This window comes from Homalodisca vitripennis, unplaced genomic scaffold (genome assembly GCF_021130785.1).
Source record: "Homalodisca vitripennis isolate AUS2020 unplaced genomic scaffold, UT_GWSS_2.1 ScUCBcl_4437;HRSCAF=10599, whole genome shotgun sequence".
Lineage (NCBI taxonomy): Eukaryota > Metazoa > Arthropoda > Insecta > Hemiptera > Cicadellidae > Homalodisca > Homalodisca vitripennis.
This window is the reverse complement of record NW_025780547.1, coordinates 27,339-47,810: the sequence shown is the minus strand read 5'-3', so window position 1 is coordinate 47,810 and position 20,472 is coordinate 27,339. Positions and strand designations below refer to the sequence as shown.

General features: G+C 32.8%; 2 protein-coding genes across 2 annotated transcripts; both read right to left on the bottom strand.

The window, feature by feature from the left end:
* Positions 1-1,417: 1,417 nt before the first annotated feature.
* LOC124372939 (cyclin-K-like) lies at positions 1,418-15,607 on the bottom strand (the record flags this gene model as incomplete). Its single annotated transcript, XM_046831351.1, is given in 8 exon segments — positions 1,418-1,612; positions 2,898-2,955; positions 3,772-3,817; positions 3,820-3,879; positions 5,481-5,573; positions 5,575-5,613; positions 11,378-11,610; positions 15,468-15,607. Coding segments are annotated over 8 exon segments (728 nt in total), but the record flags the coding sequence as incomplete, so codon positions are not given.
* A 1,835-nt stretch (positions 15,608-17,442) lies between these two features.
* On the bottom strand, positions 17,443-20,078 carry LOC124372938. The gene has a single exon (XM_046831350.1). It carries the CDS (start codon positions 19,015-19,017, stop codon positions 17,443-17,445), a length of 1,575 nt encoding a protein of 524 aa, XP_046687306.1. The 5' UTR covers positions 19,018-20,078.
* Positions 20,079-20,472: the final 394 nt, after the last annotated feature.

The following is a 20,472-nucleotide window of genomic DNA, read 5'->3' as shown; positions in this document are numbered from 1 at the left end:
CTTCAGATCGTTAGTAAGTGGCAGCGAACATTTTATCTGTTTCAGTTTTTTGAAGTGAAAACTTCTTTAGGCGCGTTGAGCGTTTTGGTAGAGGGTAAAATCCCTCGGTTCGCGTCACCGACATGCTAAAGTGGTTTCCATGGAAACGTTAATAATCTTTGGAAAATTGTTTATTCTATTTTAGTCACTTTGTGCTATTTATGATATATTAAACGCCTAATACTAAATCTACGCAATGTAATATGCTAATGATAATAGTATATCTATAGCTATGGAGAGCCAGACTAGCGCACGCGCAGTAGCCTGTGTACACGTTTAACACTAATACATCGACTATTTCTGACTGTATTATGTGCGCGTTGGACGCTTTTTGGATAAGTATAATTTTGTGAGTCACGTCAACAATACGTTATAGTAGCAGTACATCTGTAATTGTAAATGTGACGCGTTGTACATTAAGTATTAGAGTGTAGAATACATAAGTAAAGTTAAATTGACCACGTGGGAAGTTTCAAACTTGTGTGTACTGGATTTTGTTTTATTTAAGTGAATTTTTAATTTGACTATTATTGTAATTATTTAATTGAAGGATTACTGTTTATTTATTGAATTTAAATTCATTTGACTTCAGTATAAAAGTGAGTATGAAACATATTAATATTTTTATACAGATAAATGAATAATGAAAACAACGAATATATTTTTAAAACATTGATATTAAGCGGAGACTTTAATATTAACTTTCGCAGATGACAAAAATTTATCATTAATTGAATTTTTGAATGAAACATTAGGTTTGACTACGTCTAATGATCGAAAAGTCAGTACAACAAAGTATAAAACGACTATCGATGCTGTTTTTATACGATATTTAGATAAATTTCATATCAAACATTTTTATTTCTTATTTCAGTTACCATAAACTATTGTATCTTTTTTAGAATACAATGAAATGATTGAACGAAACAGATAATCTAAGTATTGTCGAAATTAATGATGTACAATGATATAAATAATGAAAATAATGTTCAAACTTGAATTCATTGAAATTCGTGTAAATATAAATTACTATGTATAATTAAGATAATTGTATATTAATTATTTTTTCAACCACTTTGTATTTATATTTTGTTCATGATTTGTTTAACCCCATCATATGTAACTAATAAATAAAACATACAAAATTTCATATAATTTTTGCATATAGTTTTAATTACTCTCAACTTAATAGTTCCGTTTTCACTTCTATCGGCAGTCCCACGACTGCTATTTTTTAAAATTTTTTTTTTACATTATAATAAAACTAATGTACATTAATTTATTTGCTTGAAAAATGCACCTTTCAGAAAACAATGCAGAATGTGGTGGACACTTAATATCAAGAAATATGTCATTTGCATAAACAATAACAATTAACGCTCCTTTTTGTAACGCATTACCTTCCAAAAGATCCATAGTTATATCCTCCACGAACATGTCCCACCAACGCAGATGTTTACTATGACGGCCGATCCAGTCCACTACCTCGAACTTGCTGAGCTTTCCTGCCAAGTACATGAGAGCTACTGCTATCACTTCTGGTTCCCACTGAAGACACAGTGTTGTACACAAGCTGTCAACAACACATTCAGGATTAGAGTAAGAATGCGTTAATGTTATAGCCTCCTCGAACAGTGTGATTGCTTGAGAACAAATGGGTCCAAATTGTGGACTTACAGAACCATATACCAATAAAGTATAATTGTATTTATACAGAGCGGTGAGCGGTGGGAAGGTACACCACACTATTTGCAAACTGAAATGAAATAATAATTATTAAAACTACTTTACAGTATAGTATGTTGTTGAACATTATGTTGGTATTAAAACCTAATAAGACTCTGCCTATATTTTTATTTTATTTTACTTTAATGAATTAACACTTGCACTACTTTTAGATATTCTATAATTTAAGCATAATATACATCCGACTGATCAAATCCAAATCCACAACAAAACTTGTCATACATTTTCCATTAAATATTCTAAAATTGTTCCGAATTTCACTTGTTAATCTTATTAGGACCAATAAATTAATACACAAAATACTTTTCTTTATCAGTGATGATGCAGTTTAAATGCATATGACCTTTCTATTATTTTTCTGTGTTTGGATGGCTGCACGTAGTTAAACGTTAAACTCTGAACTGAGTACTAATTGCATTGTTGTTCTGTACAGTAATGACAGAACTTGTAAAACAGTGATATTGTAAAAATCTTGGTGATTCCAAATTTTAAACCATTTAAAAAATTCAACAGGCCTTTTCTCGGAAGATGCTTTGAATGAAAAAAGATAAAAAGTGTGGTGCATTTCAGTAAACAATATATCTCATTTGGAAGACCAGCAATGAGTGAAATGATCAAGTTTATCAATTAGGTTTATATTTTTGGTACGTAGTATCAATTGGTTTTACCGTAAGTGAACTAGTTACAGAGGTAAGGTACAATAGTGGCCATTCACAGACTTGCTATGAGGTTTGTTTTGAACCAAACTTGTCAACAGAACAAACACAGTTTCAGATTAGAACATGTTGGAATGCGTACTGAAAAATTTTCTAAAAACAGTCAACTGACATTCAGCCACAAATGTATGAAAGAGTAATTAATAACTTTGCCAAAAGCTCAAAAACTCACCAGTAAGGTAAGCTACAGAAGGAAACCTATTAAACTTTATCGGATTACTATAGTGTTTTATGAGGGAACAGTAATTGAATGTTCTTGAAGATTTAGAGCTTAATTTGTTAACGTTGCATGAGAAAATATACTTTTAGTTTAAATTTAAATATGGCATTGTTATTTGTTATACATTCTATATATACTATACATAATTTTCAAACGGAAGAAATCATTAAGAATACCTGTCATTGACAAATGTCCATGCCATCTGCACCATTTTATGTAGCTTTTGCTTGTCTCCTGAAACAAAACAAGGGTAAAAAGGTAAACCAAATTAAATTTTTTATATTTCAATTGAGTGCATTTTGATTAAACCAAATTCTCATTTTAACAATTATAAACTGTTTCCCAATTCTTTAACATTCAAAGAGGCAGATCAAAATTCCTCTAGTAACAGCCCAACTTTTAGTAACAATTGTTTAAATAATATATTTACTATAAACCAATATGTTCAATACATGTACAATTTTTTCAATGTACGATTTAATATTTTAAGAATATTATCACAACGTAAGTCAATTCTATTTACATAAAATATTTCAAGGAAATATTAAATTTTCTACAAACAAATGGAGAGAATGTTTCTGATAAAGAATTAATTCTTTTAATAAAAATAAACTTTTAAGGCATTAAATGTTAATGCCTTGACTTTGACATTTTCCATTAAACACTTAATGCATATGACTTTGCAAAATGATTTTGATTCTCAGAGTCAAACATCCCTAAGGAACAACCCTATATTTTATCACAGTTTTTCATGAACAGCCCAAATTTTTACTGAATAATTTGTCCCAATTTACATGAAATTGGAACCTGTAAGTCCTGTTTGCGGAGCTCACACTCTAGAGAGGGATTTTCTGGTACACAGGAATTAATAAATTCTTATAAATATATTTAGAGCACTTGTAAAGTAGTGAACTCCGCCTTATTACAATTATTTTTGGTTAAATATAACTGTACTTTGATACTGGAAAAATGTCTTAACTTTTTTTCTTAGAGCCTTTTATTTAAAATACACATTGATTTAGTAGTAGTATAAAATGAAAATCAACTTACCCTTGAGACTTTTTGCATATTTTAGGAGGAAAGCTATAGGGGTGCTCCCACCTGCAAGTCAAACTTAATGGTCTGTAGGAGAATCCTTTCCAATGTCATTACTTCCTCCTACAATATCGAAAGTTTCATTTTACCCAACAAAATAGATTTCACAATCTCAGCACACACAAGTTAAAATAACCACACAAAACTATACATATACTACAATTATTTGCCAGTTTATTGACTGACATGGTTTATTGGTAACAATGGTGTCTACTAATATTTCTAACACCTTTATTCAGCCAATTTTTTATATTGTTTTTCGTTAGGAATTACAGAATAAAATATTCTAATTATAAATTTTACAAACTTGCACCTGTAATGTAACACAGGACATTAACAGATTCATTATGTTGTGAAATCCATACATTTTGTTCAACTCTACTGAACTATTAAACCAATTCCATAGCTAATTGTCCTCAAAAGGAAAAAATGATATAGTATAATTTGTAAAGAATTCTGTATAAGATTTTAATGAGGGCAATAAATAAAAGAAACAGAAAAAAAGAAGCACAATTTTATAAGAATGTATTTTATAGTCCCAATCATAAATAATAAGACATTTTAAGAATGTAACCTTGTGACTAATATTCCAATGTGGTGCAAACCAGAACACTTATATGACACCTGTCACATGAGTCAGAGAACAAAAAATAATCAGACTGTATCATTGCGGTATGGGATGTTGCTCCATTTTACTATAAAATAAAAATCTGTGGTCCATAAAAAGTTGTCACAATTTGGATTTAACAAATTTTTACAATCAAGAATCATAAAACATTCTTAATTAACATATTTTGATGTTTTTCATTGTTGTTTGCAAAGATATGCAGGTCTACAGTTACAAAAGCACAAACTCTACTGTTGGCGAGAGAAAAGAAGAGGACCTGGCCCGTACCGGCGCACAGCTGTGTAGTAGTGTGTGTTGCCGCGCGGTAATTTCAGGCGCTTCGCCCCACAGCCAACCCTGCGAATTGTTTATCCTGGCAATGGAACAGTGAAACAATAATGGAATTACGAAACAAGGCGCGGCAACATACTAGTAGTAACGCCTGCAAATTTCAGAATAGGCCAGAATCCAGGTCTCTTCTTTTCTCTCGCCATCAGTACACCAAATGTTACTTTAGTATAGAGTGCATTGACTTTTATGTACTGGATAGCTCGTTTACACTAATAATTTGGAACAAGAAGTGATGTAAATAAATGAAAATCCGGATAAACCAGAAATACAGAAAACTCAAGCTGAAAATTCAACAAAAAGCGTTTATTCTTCAAAATATTGGGTTCTCTTCCAATTAGTAAATCCGATCTGGATAGCCTGAGATCCAGATATAAGAGGTCCTGGTAAACAAGGTTGTACTGTTTTTTTCTTACAATAGATTTATTTTCTGCCTCTACCTTTCCCTTATCTGGCAGGATCTAGATCAATATAGTGCTAGTCACAAAAATATATACAACAGTATACACCATTTGGCTTTTAAACACAATAGATGTGAAAGGAAATATCAGCATCTCTCTTTTAATGTGTCGGTTGGCTCAGTCCCACGCAGTATTACTTATTTTATTTACTGCTTGAATGTATATTTAGCCAAAGAGACAAGAAATTGGGTACATCTCTTAATAAACAGCTAAATAACATTTCTTAAACAATTTAATAATATTTTTACCTTTGGATCTTCACCAAATGTTGCAAATTTCTGCTCTGTTAGAAGACCTTTGGCAGTCTTTATGATATCTTTACACTTCTTTGGTGTTTCCTCAAACTTTTCCTGCTAAAAATAAACAGCAACAAGCTGTGACCTGCAACAATTTTAACCTATAGTAAAATATTCAGCAAAACATAAAATTGTACTATTATTTTTAAATGTATTAATTATTTTGTAATTGTAAAATACAAACATAAATTAGTAAAATAATACCTACAAGCAAAGTTAAATCATATTTTTAAATTCACAGGGAACAAAATGTAGAAGTATTATACCTCAGAATCTTACAAAGTAACAGTAATTTATTTTTGATCTGGAAATGAGTAGTGTACATATGCGCACACGTGTTTGTGTGTGTGTGTGTTTGTGCACTTCCATAAAATATATATTTAACTATAAAATTTAATATACTGTTCAAGTTTATTATTCTAATATTATTCAGGTCAGCTATCATTGTAGTATAAAATAAACAATCATGTTGAATCTAATCCTAGTTAACATTGCCACTAAAGTCAAGTCGAAAGGTTATACTTGATGAGCTTGGATCAAGTTTAACTTTAGAACAATTTTTAATATTACTGTAAAGATCGTTTCTGGTAGATAAACAAAACTGACTTGTACACAGTTTTAAATATATACATTTTAAGTATCAAATAAAAATTAAAATAAAAGCAAGAATTTTATAATGTATTTGACTCGTAACAATGAAACCCAATCTTCAGGCTTCAAATTATCTCTCATTAGTCAACTAATAAAGGAGTTTTTTGTTTACTTGGGAGACAAGGAGGCTGAGAAACCTCTCATTGCACTTAGTCCTAAAAGGACCCTTGCACTTGCTTCCAAAATTATAAGATACTCCGGATGGGTTAGAATGAGAGTAGAGGCCACATCCTTTCAAGTCCTCCAGTCAAAACGGGCAGGTGACAGCACTCCCCATGTCCAGGCTAGCAGCAGCCTTTAAGTTAGCAGTCATCCTTCACATGAGACTTGACCTAATCTACCCATCCACCCCAATATCTTGACATTTTGGGTTAGTGATGTGTCGCTTCTGAACATCCACGGGATTGCCCAGATATGAGTGACAAATCGCTTTTTGCTATACCCAGTGTAGGTTCAATAGGAAAATATAAATCATCCACAAGTGAATCAAGAAAACACATCAAGTACTGGTCAATAGGTAGTTACCCTCATTATATTATGTAGATAACTATGTTATAAAGATGGTTAAACAGCATAGAAATTATCAGGAATTGAGCCTGATAAATTTGAAAAATGGAATATTAGTTAAGTTTGATCAATATAAATCAACATAATAAAAACCGTTTTAAATCATTAAATTATAACATATTTGATTATTGTTATTATTAATTTATTTCAATATTCAAACATATACCAAAATGTGATTTCATCTCGAAATGTTTCTAGGTTATACTAGTGTATCAAAATAACCAGCCTTACAATCAGTTTTGGATTTATTACAGCATTTAATATAACAATAATAACATTGGAAAACGCTTTTCCTTAACACAATTCTAGCCGACTGAGGTAACTATTTTCTCCATCTTCAGAATTAGTGTCTTTTATAATCTAATATATTCTTAAAAGGTACAATCTCTAATTTAAAATGTAACAACATCAGAGACAACATTTAAAGAAAATATTTTATTCCTGGATGTTCGAGTAAACCAAAAGAATCTAAAATGATTCAGTTATTTCAATCATCAGAAGACGTTAATGTTAGTTTTATTGTTATTATCTACTTTAAAATCAATTTCACAGATTTACTGTATGATTTTATGTATTTCAGAACTAGTCTATAAATACAGTACAAATGTAATACTACAAATAAATTATATTCAGTATGGACAATAAGATGAATTTGCTCGACTAACACAACAATTAGAGGAAATTTATGGGTCAAATTCACCAAACAAAATAAATCTAGTGCTAAATTAATACTAGAAATATAAATCATGTAGGTACAGAAATTTATATTTTTTATTTATGTATATCCCACTTATTTATCAATAAGAACCAACCTTTAACATACATTTATAATGATTACTAACCAGTTAAATATAAATCGGTGACTGTCCTTGATCAGTCTGTTTATTTTCATTCTACTCCAGTACCAACAGACGATCAATAAAATATTGCTTTATACTAATGTCCGACAAAACATTTCTTCTCAATATATTATGCAACCTCCATAAAATTTTTACACTAAATGTAGTATAATGGTGCTAATATTCTCCAAAGTTTTAGCTACCAATTATATCTTCTAGGCCGTACTCAATTACGCCGCTATATTTAATGTATATAACATTATTTTGCATTTTTTTTAAGTTAAGCAATATTTAATCTCAAAAGGTTTATCAAAATCGTAAATAAATATTAAAAAACATAATGAAATTACAATTCATAACTTTTAAGAGACCAAATTATGGATAAAAATTATATTTATTACTCATTTATTCAATAAAAGTTTCACATCGTGTTTACACTCTGCAGAGTATAAACAAACATGTGAATTGTCACAATCAAACCAACAAAGAAATAGAAAGAGAAATCAAAAGTACAAATATCATTTGGGTTTAATAAAATTATCTAAGGCATGTAAAAAATGTGAATAGTAAATTAAATACTTAAGTACTCTTCAACAGAGTAATATGCCTGGTTTATGAGGTAGCATTTTAAGGAATTTTTTAAATGTTTGTAACTTATTGAATATTCATTTTTTACAGATGCTGGCAATTTATTGTAAAATTATTAACACAAAAATAATACTCTCTGCTCATAAAGTTTTAAACCGATGAACAGGATATTGTAGTATCTGATTCCTTGTATTGTAAAGGTGAAACACTTGATTTTTATGGAACTGTTCACTATTAGATATGTGAAAACTAAAAACTTTAAGAATGTACAGAGATGGGAGGGTCAAAATGTTCTTATTTATGAAAAATGGTTAAATGGTTTACATGATTGTCGGGATTAGAGCTTTAACATAATTCTTATAATGTGTTTTTGCAGTTTGAACACATTTTTTTACACAGAACAATGAATGAACACATTAATGAATTTCCCCAAAATGCCACCTCATATCACAGGTGCGAGAAAACATAGTGGGTAGTAGACAGACTTAATAATATCAAGGTTAGTTACAGAGCTAATTGTCCTCAAAGCAAAACAAACAAGCTGTACTTAGTATTTTATTAGTTGCTGTACTTGTTCATTCCATTTAAAGTATTTGTCCACTACTGCCCAAGAAATTTTGAGGAGTGGACAACTTCAATATCAGGAAAATTTTACTTTTGGAAACTGATTAAAAAAGGCATGAACTGAACTGTGGAAAAGCCATTAATGTACATTAAAAACAGCAAAGGGCGCAGTACAGACAAACTAAGCCAATAAATTGTAAACTGCAGTCACTATGAAAAATTTTTTAATGAAGTCAAATTCATTTTTACGTAACATCTTATGTTTTTCTAGATGTTTGAAAATACAAATTGTCATTAATTTTTTAAAGATTAATAGTGGATTGATATTGATATTGGCCTATAGTTGGACATGTCTCCTCTTGTCACCCTTTTTAAAAAGTGGTTTTATCCCTGTCTGAAAGGATGTATTTATTAAACCTGCCAATGCAGCAGAAATCTAAAAGACAGTCTGTTTCATGACAGAGGTTGGGATTTTATTCCACCCAATCGAGTTTGTATTTTTAAAGCTCATTATAATTCTGTGAACTTCCTCCGGGTCAGTTGGGAACAAAAACATTGTTGGATACGTTTTTTCCGTTTTTAATCCAGAGGTTAGATCATCTGTTTTTATATCTTTTCCGATACTTACAGAAAATGTGTTGAGAGAATGTGTAATTTCACTAGGTTTAACGATTTTTCCCCCATTTAATATTGAAGTTACATTTTCTTCCTGTGTACTGGCCAGTTTTGCCTGTGTTTACCTTATTTTTCTTTCAGAGTGGTGTAAGGGAGAAAGACTCACTAACAGTTAACACAAACAAATGATAAAAACATTTTAAGTTATTGAAAAAATCAGCACAATTTTGTAATTTGAAGTTGAGATATACATATTCTAAAATTTTCTTTATTACAAAATTCTCTTAAATTGAGTTTACTTACAAGGAGTTTGCTTAAATTCTGGAACAGTATGTGAAAGAAATAACATTTTGTGATCTGATGGACTGGGTTCAAGAATATATGTCTGAGCTGGAGCAAAATTAGTTATGTTATCAATTCCAGTTGAAGATTGTTTTGTTACTCTAGTGGCTTCAGTAAAACTCATACTTAGCCCAAATTAATTTCATACACTCGATAGAATCCGTATTGTCTGATAAAATGTCTGTATTGAAATCCACAGCTAAAACAAAGTGTTTATTTTGTAGTTTTGATTGAAAAAAATTTAAGCATTTCTTCAAGTTTAAAAAAAATGTGTCTATTGAGTTACTTGGATTTCTGTAAAGAGATAATATAGTATAATTCACCTTTATTACTCACTTCAATTGCAGAGAACTCAAAACTGCCTTCTAAACAGGTTACAATTCGGAAAAGGAACAATTTTATATTAAAGTTCGTTTCTTATCAAAATTACAGTGCCACCCGCTCGTTGTTGTATGCATGAGTACACGGATACTGCCTTGTAACCCGCCAAAGTATTCAAAATAGCAGAACCGTTACCATCAGTCCATGTCTCCAGGACACATAACACATCCGGACGTTGTGGGAGAGATTTTATGAAGACCGTTAACTCAGGCATTTTTATGACATACACTTCTTATATTATAGTTAACAACATTTAAACTGTTTATTTCTAATAGACCCAGGACTGAGTCGTTGGCATCCCAAGCAGCACTAGCCTCCAGCTCCTGTTGCAGAGAAGGATTGTTTACTTTGGGTTCTAAAAAAACTGCCGACTGAGTTGGAATGGATAAAGGAGAGTAATTTGAAGGTCTTATCTAACAAAGTGGAAATGAATGAGACAGGACTGAAACGGAAGAGAGGTGTATGGGTGTAGGCTCAGTGGGCAAGGGCGATAAAGGCATTGATGCGATAGGAACTTGGGGGTCGCACCTGGCAAGCCTGCCGCACAAATTTAATTTACCATGTACAGGCCGTGATCGGCTTAGTGCCACCTGCTCAAACCCTTATTTATTTCAAATATTACTCCACTAGCATTTCTTAAGTTACATTTTATGTCACAATTTATACTAGTTGTATGGTAATTAAGATTAGCTAGATCATAACTATATAGAAGTATGGATACAACTACAGTAGGTTTTAAAATAATTCTTACACCTACCTTTAAGGTTTTCACCCAATTCAGTTTATTATTTATCACCAATATTGTTCATATCTCCCACAATAACAACACAATCATCCTCTCTGTAAAGCCTTCAGTCATACCTTCAATATCGTGCACCACATGTGATAAGGAAGCCCCTGGCCTGACCTGAGCTGAGGTGTTGTACCCTTGGTATTATAATGGTATGAAAAAATAACTGAACATCCTTTTTTATAACCTGCTTTACGTCTCTCATGGATTTTAAGTAAACCTTTTAAGGTTTACCTTCAATGAAAATGGTAAACCAAACACAAATCACAAAAAATCAGCTTTGCCAACCACTTCACATTTTTCCTTGTACTATTAAGTGGCATTATAGTCTGAGACAATAATGTTAAATAACTTTATTTTTTTAAATCCCTTAACATCTTTACCACCGTAAGGAGTGTGCTGCAATCAAGAAGTCTGCTCGTCAACGTGTTAATTAGAAATTATACCATTTGTGAACTTGACCTTTATACACTTCTAAAATAAATAATTACTACGAAAAAAAATTGACTTACGTAACGGGGGAAATTTCTAAATGAATGATACATGTAAAATCTATGAAAATAAACGACTCCAGTGGCCATAGTGTTGTAGCCTAGGTCCATCTTTGTTCCAGTGTCAATGATGAATCTGGCTCCTTCCTTCCTGTATCGACACTCAGTCTCGTACTCAATGCCATCTTGAACAGAAGGAGTGTTCCTTAACTCTTTCTTCTCAAAGTACCAACATGGCATACCGCAATTAGGATCTGAAATTGATAAGAAAAAGAAATTATTATATAGATATAATCAATTTAATTATATTAGAAGACTTATACAAAGCATTCACTCTGTATTCAGTTATATAGGTCTGATGCTGCTTTCTTTGAAAGCAAAAGGTCTCACAAAAATAAAATCAATATTTTTGGATTGTTCATTTTAAATTAAGAAAGAAGTATATCCAATAAGCAAAAAGAATATCCAATATGCAAAGAGCATCTAAAATGCATAATTGTTATGACTGTAAATATTGCTATGAAACCCTCTGCAATTTTTATAAGTTGCTTGATACTAATAGCTAGCTACCAACGATGGTATGCTAATGGCGCAGTGCAGCCGGTACAACGGTTATTGCACGATAACCAGATCAAGCAACTTCGAGTGTGGTTGCTGCTTGGCTGGGTGACCACTGAGCAATCCTATCCTTGCAAGCAGCCTGCCTGCCTGGCCATTGGTGGTGGTTTAGAAGTCACCTTCAAGCCATTGGTCTCCAGGTTAAGTGTTAGAGAGGGCTTCTTAGCCCTAACTTTACCTGGTAAAATAAGTCATCTTTATTTTACTTTAATAGCTTGAGGTATATTGTTCATTTGTCTCTATAGCAAAAATGTGATTTACTAAGGCCAAACATAAAGGAATGTAAATGTTATGTTTAGCACCAGTTAACCTTCCTCGTAGTGCAGGGTTTGGAATCTGATGCTGTCATAGACTTGACTCCTGGAATCTGGAGACATGTCCGTCAGAAGAAATCCAAAAAATGATGGCGATGAAGAAGCTCAAATGAACTCTTTACATTGTTCCAACATCAGAGACAACTAGACTCCATATAATGTAATCTAGTGTGAAGAGGTATTCTCATTGTCACATCAAGTGCACAACTGAGTTGGGAAATTCCCACTATAATCGAAGGTTAAAGAGAAACTTTAGAAATAATCAAGAACCAAAACAATGGTGCTTTGGAATGTAAGGAGGCCACTCTGTCCCTATCTACTATTGTACGATATAAATAGGTAAATCATACCGTACATATTATAAATAAATTACAGTTAACCTTTACCAGCACTCAGGTGATCTGAACTTGAATTTAGGCACTATCTCGAGGGATTTTTTCCTTCTTTCGTCAAGCCCGCACTTATGGTCAGGTGCATTTCAGATTAGTACTAATTTTTTAACTTCCGGTCGTTCAGATCTAGTGTGTGAAAAAGTACTGATCGGAAATGCCCTTGTCTATCCGTGTGCCATCCTACACTTATGGCGAAGAAATAAAACATTCTTCAAGGTAGTACCCAAACTCAAGCTCAGATCATGTTAGCGCTTGTAAAGATTAACTTTAACTTTAGTACTACTAGTAAAATATTTATGATAGCCTAAACTACTTCCATTAGTAATAACAAGTTGTTGATGTAGACAGTGGCCTCTATTTTATACCAAAGTACCTAAACAAGGAAGGTTATGTGAAATTGCTAAAATGTTGGTAACTGGTGATAATAAAACCATATTATTCTTAACTGATCAGTAGTTGGTTAAGCTTGTCAATCACGAGAAAGCTCCACCCTTTTAACCCTTTAAGCGTCATGAAAAATTATACCTGATCTTTAATAAAGTTACAAATTTTTTAAATTTCCAATGTGTAAAGTTAAATTTTTTTTCGTTTCTGCATGTCAAAATAGAGTTATTTAACGGTGAATAAAATTTGTTTAGCCCTTTTTGGATTTCCTAGGATAATTTTTAACTTTTGAGAATATCGTAGAATAGCAGTGTAGTTGTCACCAATATTTTTTTATTTATTCAGTAAGTATGGGAATGAAACACAGTTTTATAGAGAAACATATACTATATTACAAACCAATAAAATTAGAAAAATACAAAAGTAGACAAAGAGTGTTTATTTGGTGGCGGTCTGTCACAACTGACATTCCGCGCGTCTCCCGCAAGCCACTATTATCGCGTGGACTTTGAACCTTCTTATCGCTCGGCAACCTGTAGGACAGCCTTGCGGGGCTTGAATTATGTTTCTTGCTTTCTGATAACATCCTTATGACCGTAGTAAAATATGAAAAAGTTTGGGGTTGACCAAGTAATTGCTCAAAATTACCGAATCTTCAAATTCCGAATCGTCTGGATTCGCCATTCACACGAATGATGGTAAAAAACATTAAATAAATACTGGAAACTGCTGTATATAATATGAATAATTTACTTTAAAAAGAATAGGACACTACAGAAAATTAGCGATAACCCAAATACATATGCGTGTACCGGACGCTTCCTAATAACTAACTGGCTAGATGTCTTGACGGGAGATCCCGTCAATGACTTTGTGAAAGGCGCGGGGCCACGCCAGCTAGACAGTGTTTGGCCAATTAGAAGCAACTGCCACTCCCATTGTAACAGAATTCGAGGCGGAGCAACCCGTCTGTATGTCGCATGACTACTAGAACCATCTAGCAGTAAAATATTCAACTAACATAGCAGTGAGAAAATAAAGAATGCAAAAACGCGGATCCACGGCAATGACGTTTTGAGCTTGTAGTGGCCCTCCGCGGATCCGCGTCAATAACGCTGGAAAGGTTAATTCTCCTATGTAGACGGCTGCTTATTATTGGCAATTTTAGTTTAATATCTGTAGACTTAAGATAGCTCTCCTTCTCAGTGAGGCAGAAATATTTCAAGAAGATAAGGGTAGACTTTAATAAGCAACCTACACTCGTTATTTGGTTGTTTTAACGAATTGTTCGATGTTTTTATCCGAAGGCATAATTCGATATTGGAATTTATTTAACTTAGCATATGATTTCACCTTATTACTTATAGCATGTTTACTGTAAACAGCAAACCGTAAGAAGTAACTAATATTTTGAGACTGAAAATGGCAATGAATATGAGGAAAATACGTGAGATATTTCTAACAAGTGACAAGATTAGTGGAAGTGGCTTTAACATGTACGTTTAGCTCCTGGTAACCCATGGGGAGAATTCTTTCCTCCACAAAAGCTATTACTCATTGCTATCAAGCTGGGCAAGTTATAAATATTGTAAGGTTTCTTTCATCAGTAAGTCTAGGCTTTAGTTGGTTTTGTTGTTTTGTAATGTTGGAGTTAAATTTGTTTTTAAAATTGTAATAAACGAGATTCTTCTTGTTACGGTAATTTATTATAACTCTTATTGTGTACAATTTTTTCATATCAAAGTTGGATTTAATATATTGAAAAATTCCACAAAAACAACTGAATAAAGAGTGTAAGCCACTTATGTAAGTCTCCCCGAAGATAATTGTTAAGCAATGTTTCAATAAAGTATAAAAGAGTAGACAATGATGTTAATTACAACACTAGCCATGTACACCTAAGAACTAACATGTATGAAAAATTCCACGCTGGCAATCTATGCCGAAACTTCCTATATTGATTTTTTCAAACACTGGTAATCTCTTTTATTACAATCTAACCCCGATTTCTCAAACAGGGTTGAAAAATTAGCCTAAAGCTTACAAAATGTTGAAAACACAGACCATTTTGAACTCAACAGGAATGGCTCCAGACCTAGATTTAGGTAAGATTGTTCTGATATTGAGGTTATGTTTTACTTGTTTGTATCCTAGTTGACTGAACTAGCCCATGTAGGCTAGCTCCTGACACCTACATTTATTCTTGTACTCTATCATGAAATATAAGAACACAAAAACCTGTGTCAAAGAGTTTTGACAAATTTTCATAATATTTCACATCTTATGAGAACCAAAATAGCCCAGAAGACACCAGTTTTAATATAGTACTATTAATTTTGTATACGTAGTCTACAAAAATATTCAAACTAAAGCTGTAAGAAAGTTAATGGCTTGATTATTTACCCATTTTCAGGAGAAAATTAGCTTCTTCTTCAATATTTTTAATCAGTTCACTGTTTCATAACTACATACCCTTTCCTTGAACACTTTAATAAACATTAGATACAAATCTTTCCTCACAAACCAACAAGTTAACCAGTTACCAGTGTTGCCAATCCACTTTTGGAAAATTCCCACCAGTACCTGAAAAAAATACCACCTATGAGCCCAAATTACCACCTTGCTTTAAAAGTATATTTAGGCTACTAAAGTGTGTTATCGACATCGTATGACAGTCTATATTTGTAAATGCAGGGTGTCTACCAAACTGAACATATAAAATTCCCTGACTTTTCCAGGTTTTCTAGGTTAGACACTCTTAAATGGCTCTTAACGAGCAGGATTTTTTATTGCATTGAATATGGTTGATTTTAGAGCATAATATCATAACTTATATTGTAAAAAAATTAACTTTTTACTTTTTTACAGAGACAATTTGCATGAAAAAGTTAGTTTCAGAAAAACAAATTTAACTTTCAATGAGCTTGGATCCATGCCAAAGTTTTTAAATAGAAACTTGTAAACTGATAAAGCAGACATTAATCATGCAATCCTGCTGTGATTCAAAGAAGGAGTAAAGGAATATAATATGTAAATGACTTCTAAAATCTCACTGTCAACCAGCTAAGCACAGGCTTTAGGTTTGAACATACTATAGGCCTACAAAGTATTATTTTAGGAAAGGCCTACCAAAACCAAACATGCAAGGTTAAGCAAAAATACTTACAACACTCTTTCATGATATCCTACCTCCAAAATAGGTTGTTTACTGATGTACAGTTTAATAAATTTGTATGATAAATCACATGAACTGTTATGTGTTGTTCTAAAAAATCCACTTTTTTCCTTTAACTCAACTTGTAGCTTTATGGAAAAAATTACACTAGATCACTGTTTTTAAATGTGTTAACCACAATTTTTTAATGTCAGGCAAAGTGCTAGGCACACATAGTCTTGAAATTAAAACCTTAGAAGGCTAGCATTACCATGATGTGTTTAGCCTACTCTATAACTCAGGTTCAAATATTTATTTATATATAAATATATATATATATAATATACACACAAAATTTATTTCACAATATATCACTTGATGACCAAAATATGAATCACAATATATTTGGCTATATTAACACAGTTTTAGTTTTTTTAAAAGCCAAATAATAATAATAAGGCCTAATTTCTTATTGCCATATATTTTCTTGTGAGCATTTCCTTGGTAGGTTCAAATTTAACACATCCACCGCTATTTCGGATTCCTTCCCTTGTACCCATCAATGAAACGACTGTTTCTGTTTTCAATTTGTTTCTGTCATTGGTTTTGCAATGCTTCAGTTCACTGAATATTCGTTCGACAGATGAATTTGAAAATGGCAGTATAAAAAGTAAGTTAAACACTTTTTGTATTTCTGTAAACATAGCATCTCCAGCGACTGTCTTTAGACTGAATACAGCCTTCCAATATTGCATAGCAGACTCATTTGCATCAAGTTTATGCTCTTTGAAGTCTAGCAAAGCATGACTTTTCCACTGATTGTCGAGTTTTTGGACATCAACAACTTTCTTCAGAACGGGAAATCTGTTAATGACATGAGCCAAAGACCTTACTTTGAAGGTTTGGGCACTTTTTGGCTCCAAGACACTGAGGACATCAAAAACTTCATCAGAAAAATCAAATCTAGATTTGATTTGTGTGACCAATTCCACATAGAAGCTTAAAATACTTTTTAAGAAAACTTCAATATCTTTCTTTTCTGCATTTTTCTTTAATTCATTAAATGTTTCTGTTGCCTGAATGCCTAAATATATTTGTTCTAATTGCAGGAAATGACGGGGGTTTGAATGCTCAATGGACATGATGGGTGTATTTTTAATGTAGTTTAAGTCCATGTAGTTTGTACACAGATCTTGAAGCATCTTGTGAACCTCTGGTCGCAATCTATGGAGAAGTGGTGTTTCGGATTGGAAACATTACATTAAAATCTGTTAGCATACCAAGAACATAAGACATAAACTCCAAGTATAAGTAGATAAATTGGTTGTTCATAGCAGCTAACATGCTATCCACTGTGTTTGACGGGTCTTCGACAGAAGCGGTCAGCAGGTAGGCCTTCAACGGTTGAAATTGTTCAATCACTCTGTCAACGCAAGATTTTAATGACAGCCATCTTGTTACTGCTGGTGATAGTATTTTGTGGATTTCCTCTTGAAAAAACTCTTGGAACTGTACAAAGGCAGACTGTCTCCCAAAACTTCTGCTGAAGTGAGCCCCAAGATTTCGGAGCAAATCCTCCACTGTCTTTGGTAACTTCATACATGCTTTACTTGCCGCCAGGTGGATCATGTGGCAAGAACACTTGACACATGCAATGTGAGGGATTTCTATTTTCAAAAGTGAAAAAACCGAATGATGCTGCCCCACCATCACATTACATGTGTCAGAACTAAATCCCACTAAGTTTTCAATGGGTATATTTTTTGATTTCAGCGAGTTCATCATACCAGTGAATAATTCATCAGCAGTGCTAGATTTGACTTCAAACATGTCAAATAAATTAGTTTTTGGCGTTCCAGTTACATCATCAATATAGATAACTGTGAGGGCACATTGATTAACCGATGCCTGATCCGTTGTCTCATCCATGATCAAGGAGAAAAACGATCCTGGTGCCCTTAGTTTTTGGTAAATCAATTCCATGAATGCGGGACCTAAGGCTTTTTTAATCACAGTTGTTGTTTTAGTGCGTTTCATACACAGTTTAGCAGCAATTTCTGAGTCCGGAAAGACCGATTTGCACAGCGGAATCAATGTATCCATCAGCGAAAAGGGCAGGTTGTTGGTTGCAATTAGGCCGGCTAATTTTAATTCTGCTCGTTTGACACTTTTATCTGTTGTAGTTCTTTGAACAATTTTTTTTAAGTCTTTGTTAGTGGCTATCTCCTTGATTAATTTTAGGTGCTTGAGGGACTTTCCATGACGCACAATCTCTGTTTTATGCGCCCCCATGACTGCATCACAGACACTACAATATGCCATGTCTTGTCCGGTTCTTTCTTTGACTTTTTTTTGTAGCCAGTTTTTGAACTGGGGGTCATTCAACCAGTTTGAATTGAATTTTCTTTCTTTTTTACTAGGCCTAATGGTGGCAGTATGGGTAAACCTAGACACAATTTTAGGCCTAGCAGCAGTTTTTGGTTGGGTGGTATTTGAAGTTGAGTGTACGGCTAGGTCTGTATCAAGCTCAGTTTCCTTGCTACTAGCAGCAATATTAACCTGGTCCTCCTCACTAGAGCTTTGACCTAATGGTTCTGGATCATCTGGATCTATTCCTAAGTCTTCGTACTCCATTGGGATTGCAAGAGACATTGAACTAGGCCAAATAGATTTTTTGCTCGATTCACCATGTGAGCTTTCTACAAACGACTTGCTCTGTCTACTTTCATCATCTTTGTCTTTTTTCTCATCTTCATCTTTCTTAGGCTTAGGCCTACCTTTAATAATAAACTTATCCATCTTAGTAACTTAAGTTAGTCCAATTAGAGATTCATGTCAATAAAGCTAGTTCAAAGTTAGATGGATTGTAAATGGAAAATGTAAATTAGTTAGGCCAACACTAACTATAGTTAGGTGATGTTTAGTTAAGCTTAGGGAAAACAATTATGAAGCAGAGCAGATAGGCTAGTAGTAGGTATTACAAAGCATAAATAGGACTAGGTCGTTACCTAGCTATAGGCCCCTAATCATATTTACAAAACAAATGATTTGTATGAACTTAAAGCAGCAAAGCTAGCTCTCAAAAGTGTCATCTACACTCTAAAAATAATAGTCCAAGAAGAAAAATAGCATTGCAAAAAAGAGATCTACGTTCTTAAGTTATATGCACTATAAAATAATGGTCCAAGGGGAAAAGATTGGCCAAGCACTACTAACAGTTATGACATGAACACAATAAAAATAATGGGCTAGTCCGAGAAGAAAAAATATTGCTACATTTTTGTAGCCTATACCTTGGCCACAGTCTACACAATTTCACTACATACTTTACTATTCTAGGTCCACGGATTAAAATGCACGATAAAGAAAACTTGAAATCTTACGTATCTTGGAAAAACGTACTTAACTAAAGCCAACTCACACGGCTATGAAATCTTATCATCCATTAAACTGATCAACTTATCTCAACTGAATAACTTCACTAGAAGAAATAAGAAAATAGAAACCAAAATTCAAGAGAAGAAGAACACTAACACTATTACTAACAGCATAGACTAAATATCCCTGGTGTTGTTGTTATCATAGACTAACTATGCCAACCGTCAATTTCTATCTTAGCATAGAGTATTAAAAACAACAACAATCTGAATACATATTGTAATATTATATCGATTGAATGTGTTGAATGGGAAATCAATCAGGTTACCTGAAAGCGGAATTCTCAGTGTTCGTTGTTTTCCCTAATTAATTTAAAGTTACCACCAATTTACCACCGGGGCAAAATTACCACCTGAAATACCACCGAGACCTTAAATTACCACAAAATGTGGTAATTACCACCCGATTGGCAACGCTGCCAGTTACAGTTAACCTAGTATAAAGATTTAATGAATAAACAGACGCAGTGTTGCCACATTTGCCCAAAACAGATTTCCTCTCAACCTTAAACTTCCCTTTACTTTCTCATGAAAATAAAATGTTTCTTCCAAATTTCGGTTTTTGTTTCAGTATCACAGTGACGTTAATGTCATGGGATACCATTGGGCTACATCACAATAATAAATAGAATTATTCAAAAATCAGACCTTCTTCATTTGAACACAGAATACATAACAAAAAACAGCAGTTAAAGGGATAATTATGAAAAACCCATGTTATAATTTGTAAATGATGTGTTTAAATTTTATATGCTTAAATAATTATTTCCAGACAAATTATATAAAATAAGGTTATCTATAAACATAAGATAAATAA

Bases quoted from the DNA above. Each gene is read 5' to 3' on its own strand.
- LOC124372938 (XM_046831350.1), bottom strand. From the start codon at position 19,017: ATGGATAAGTTTATTATTAAAGGTAGGCCTAAGCCTAAGAAAGATGAA.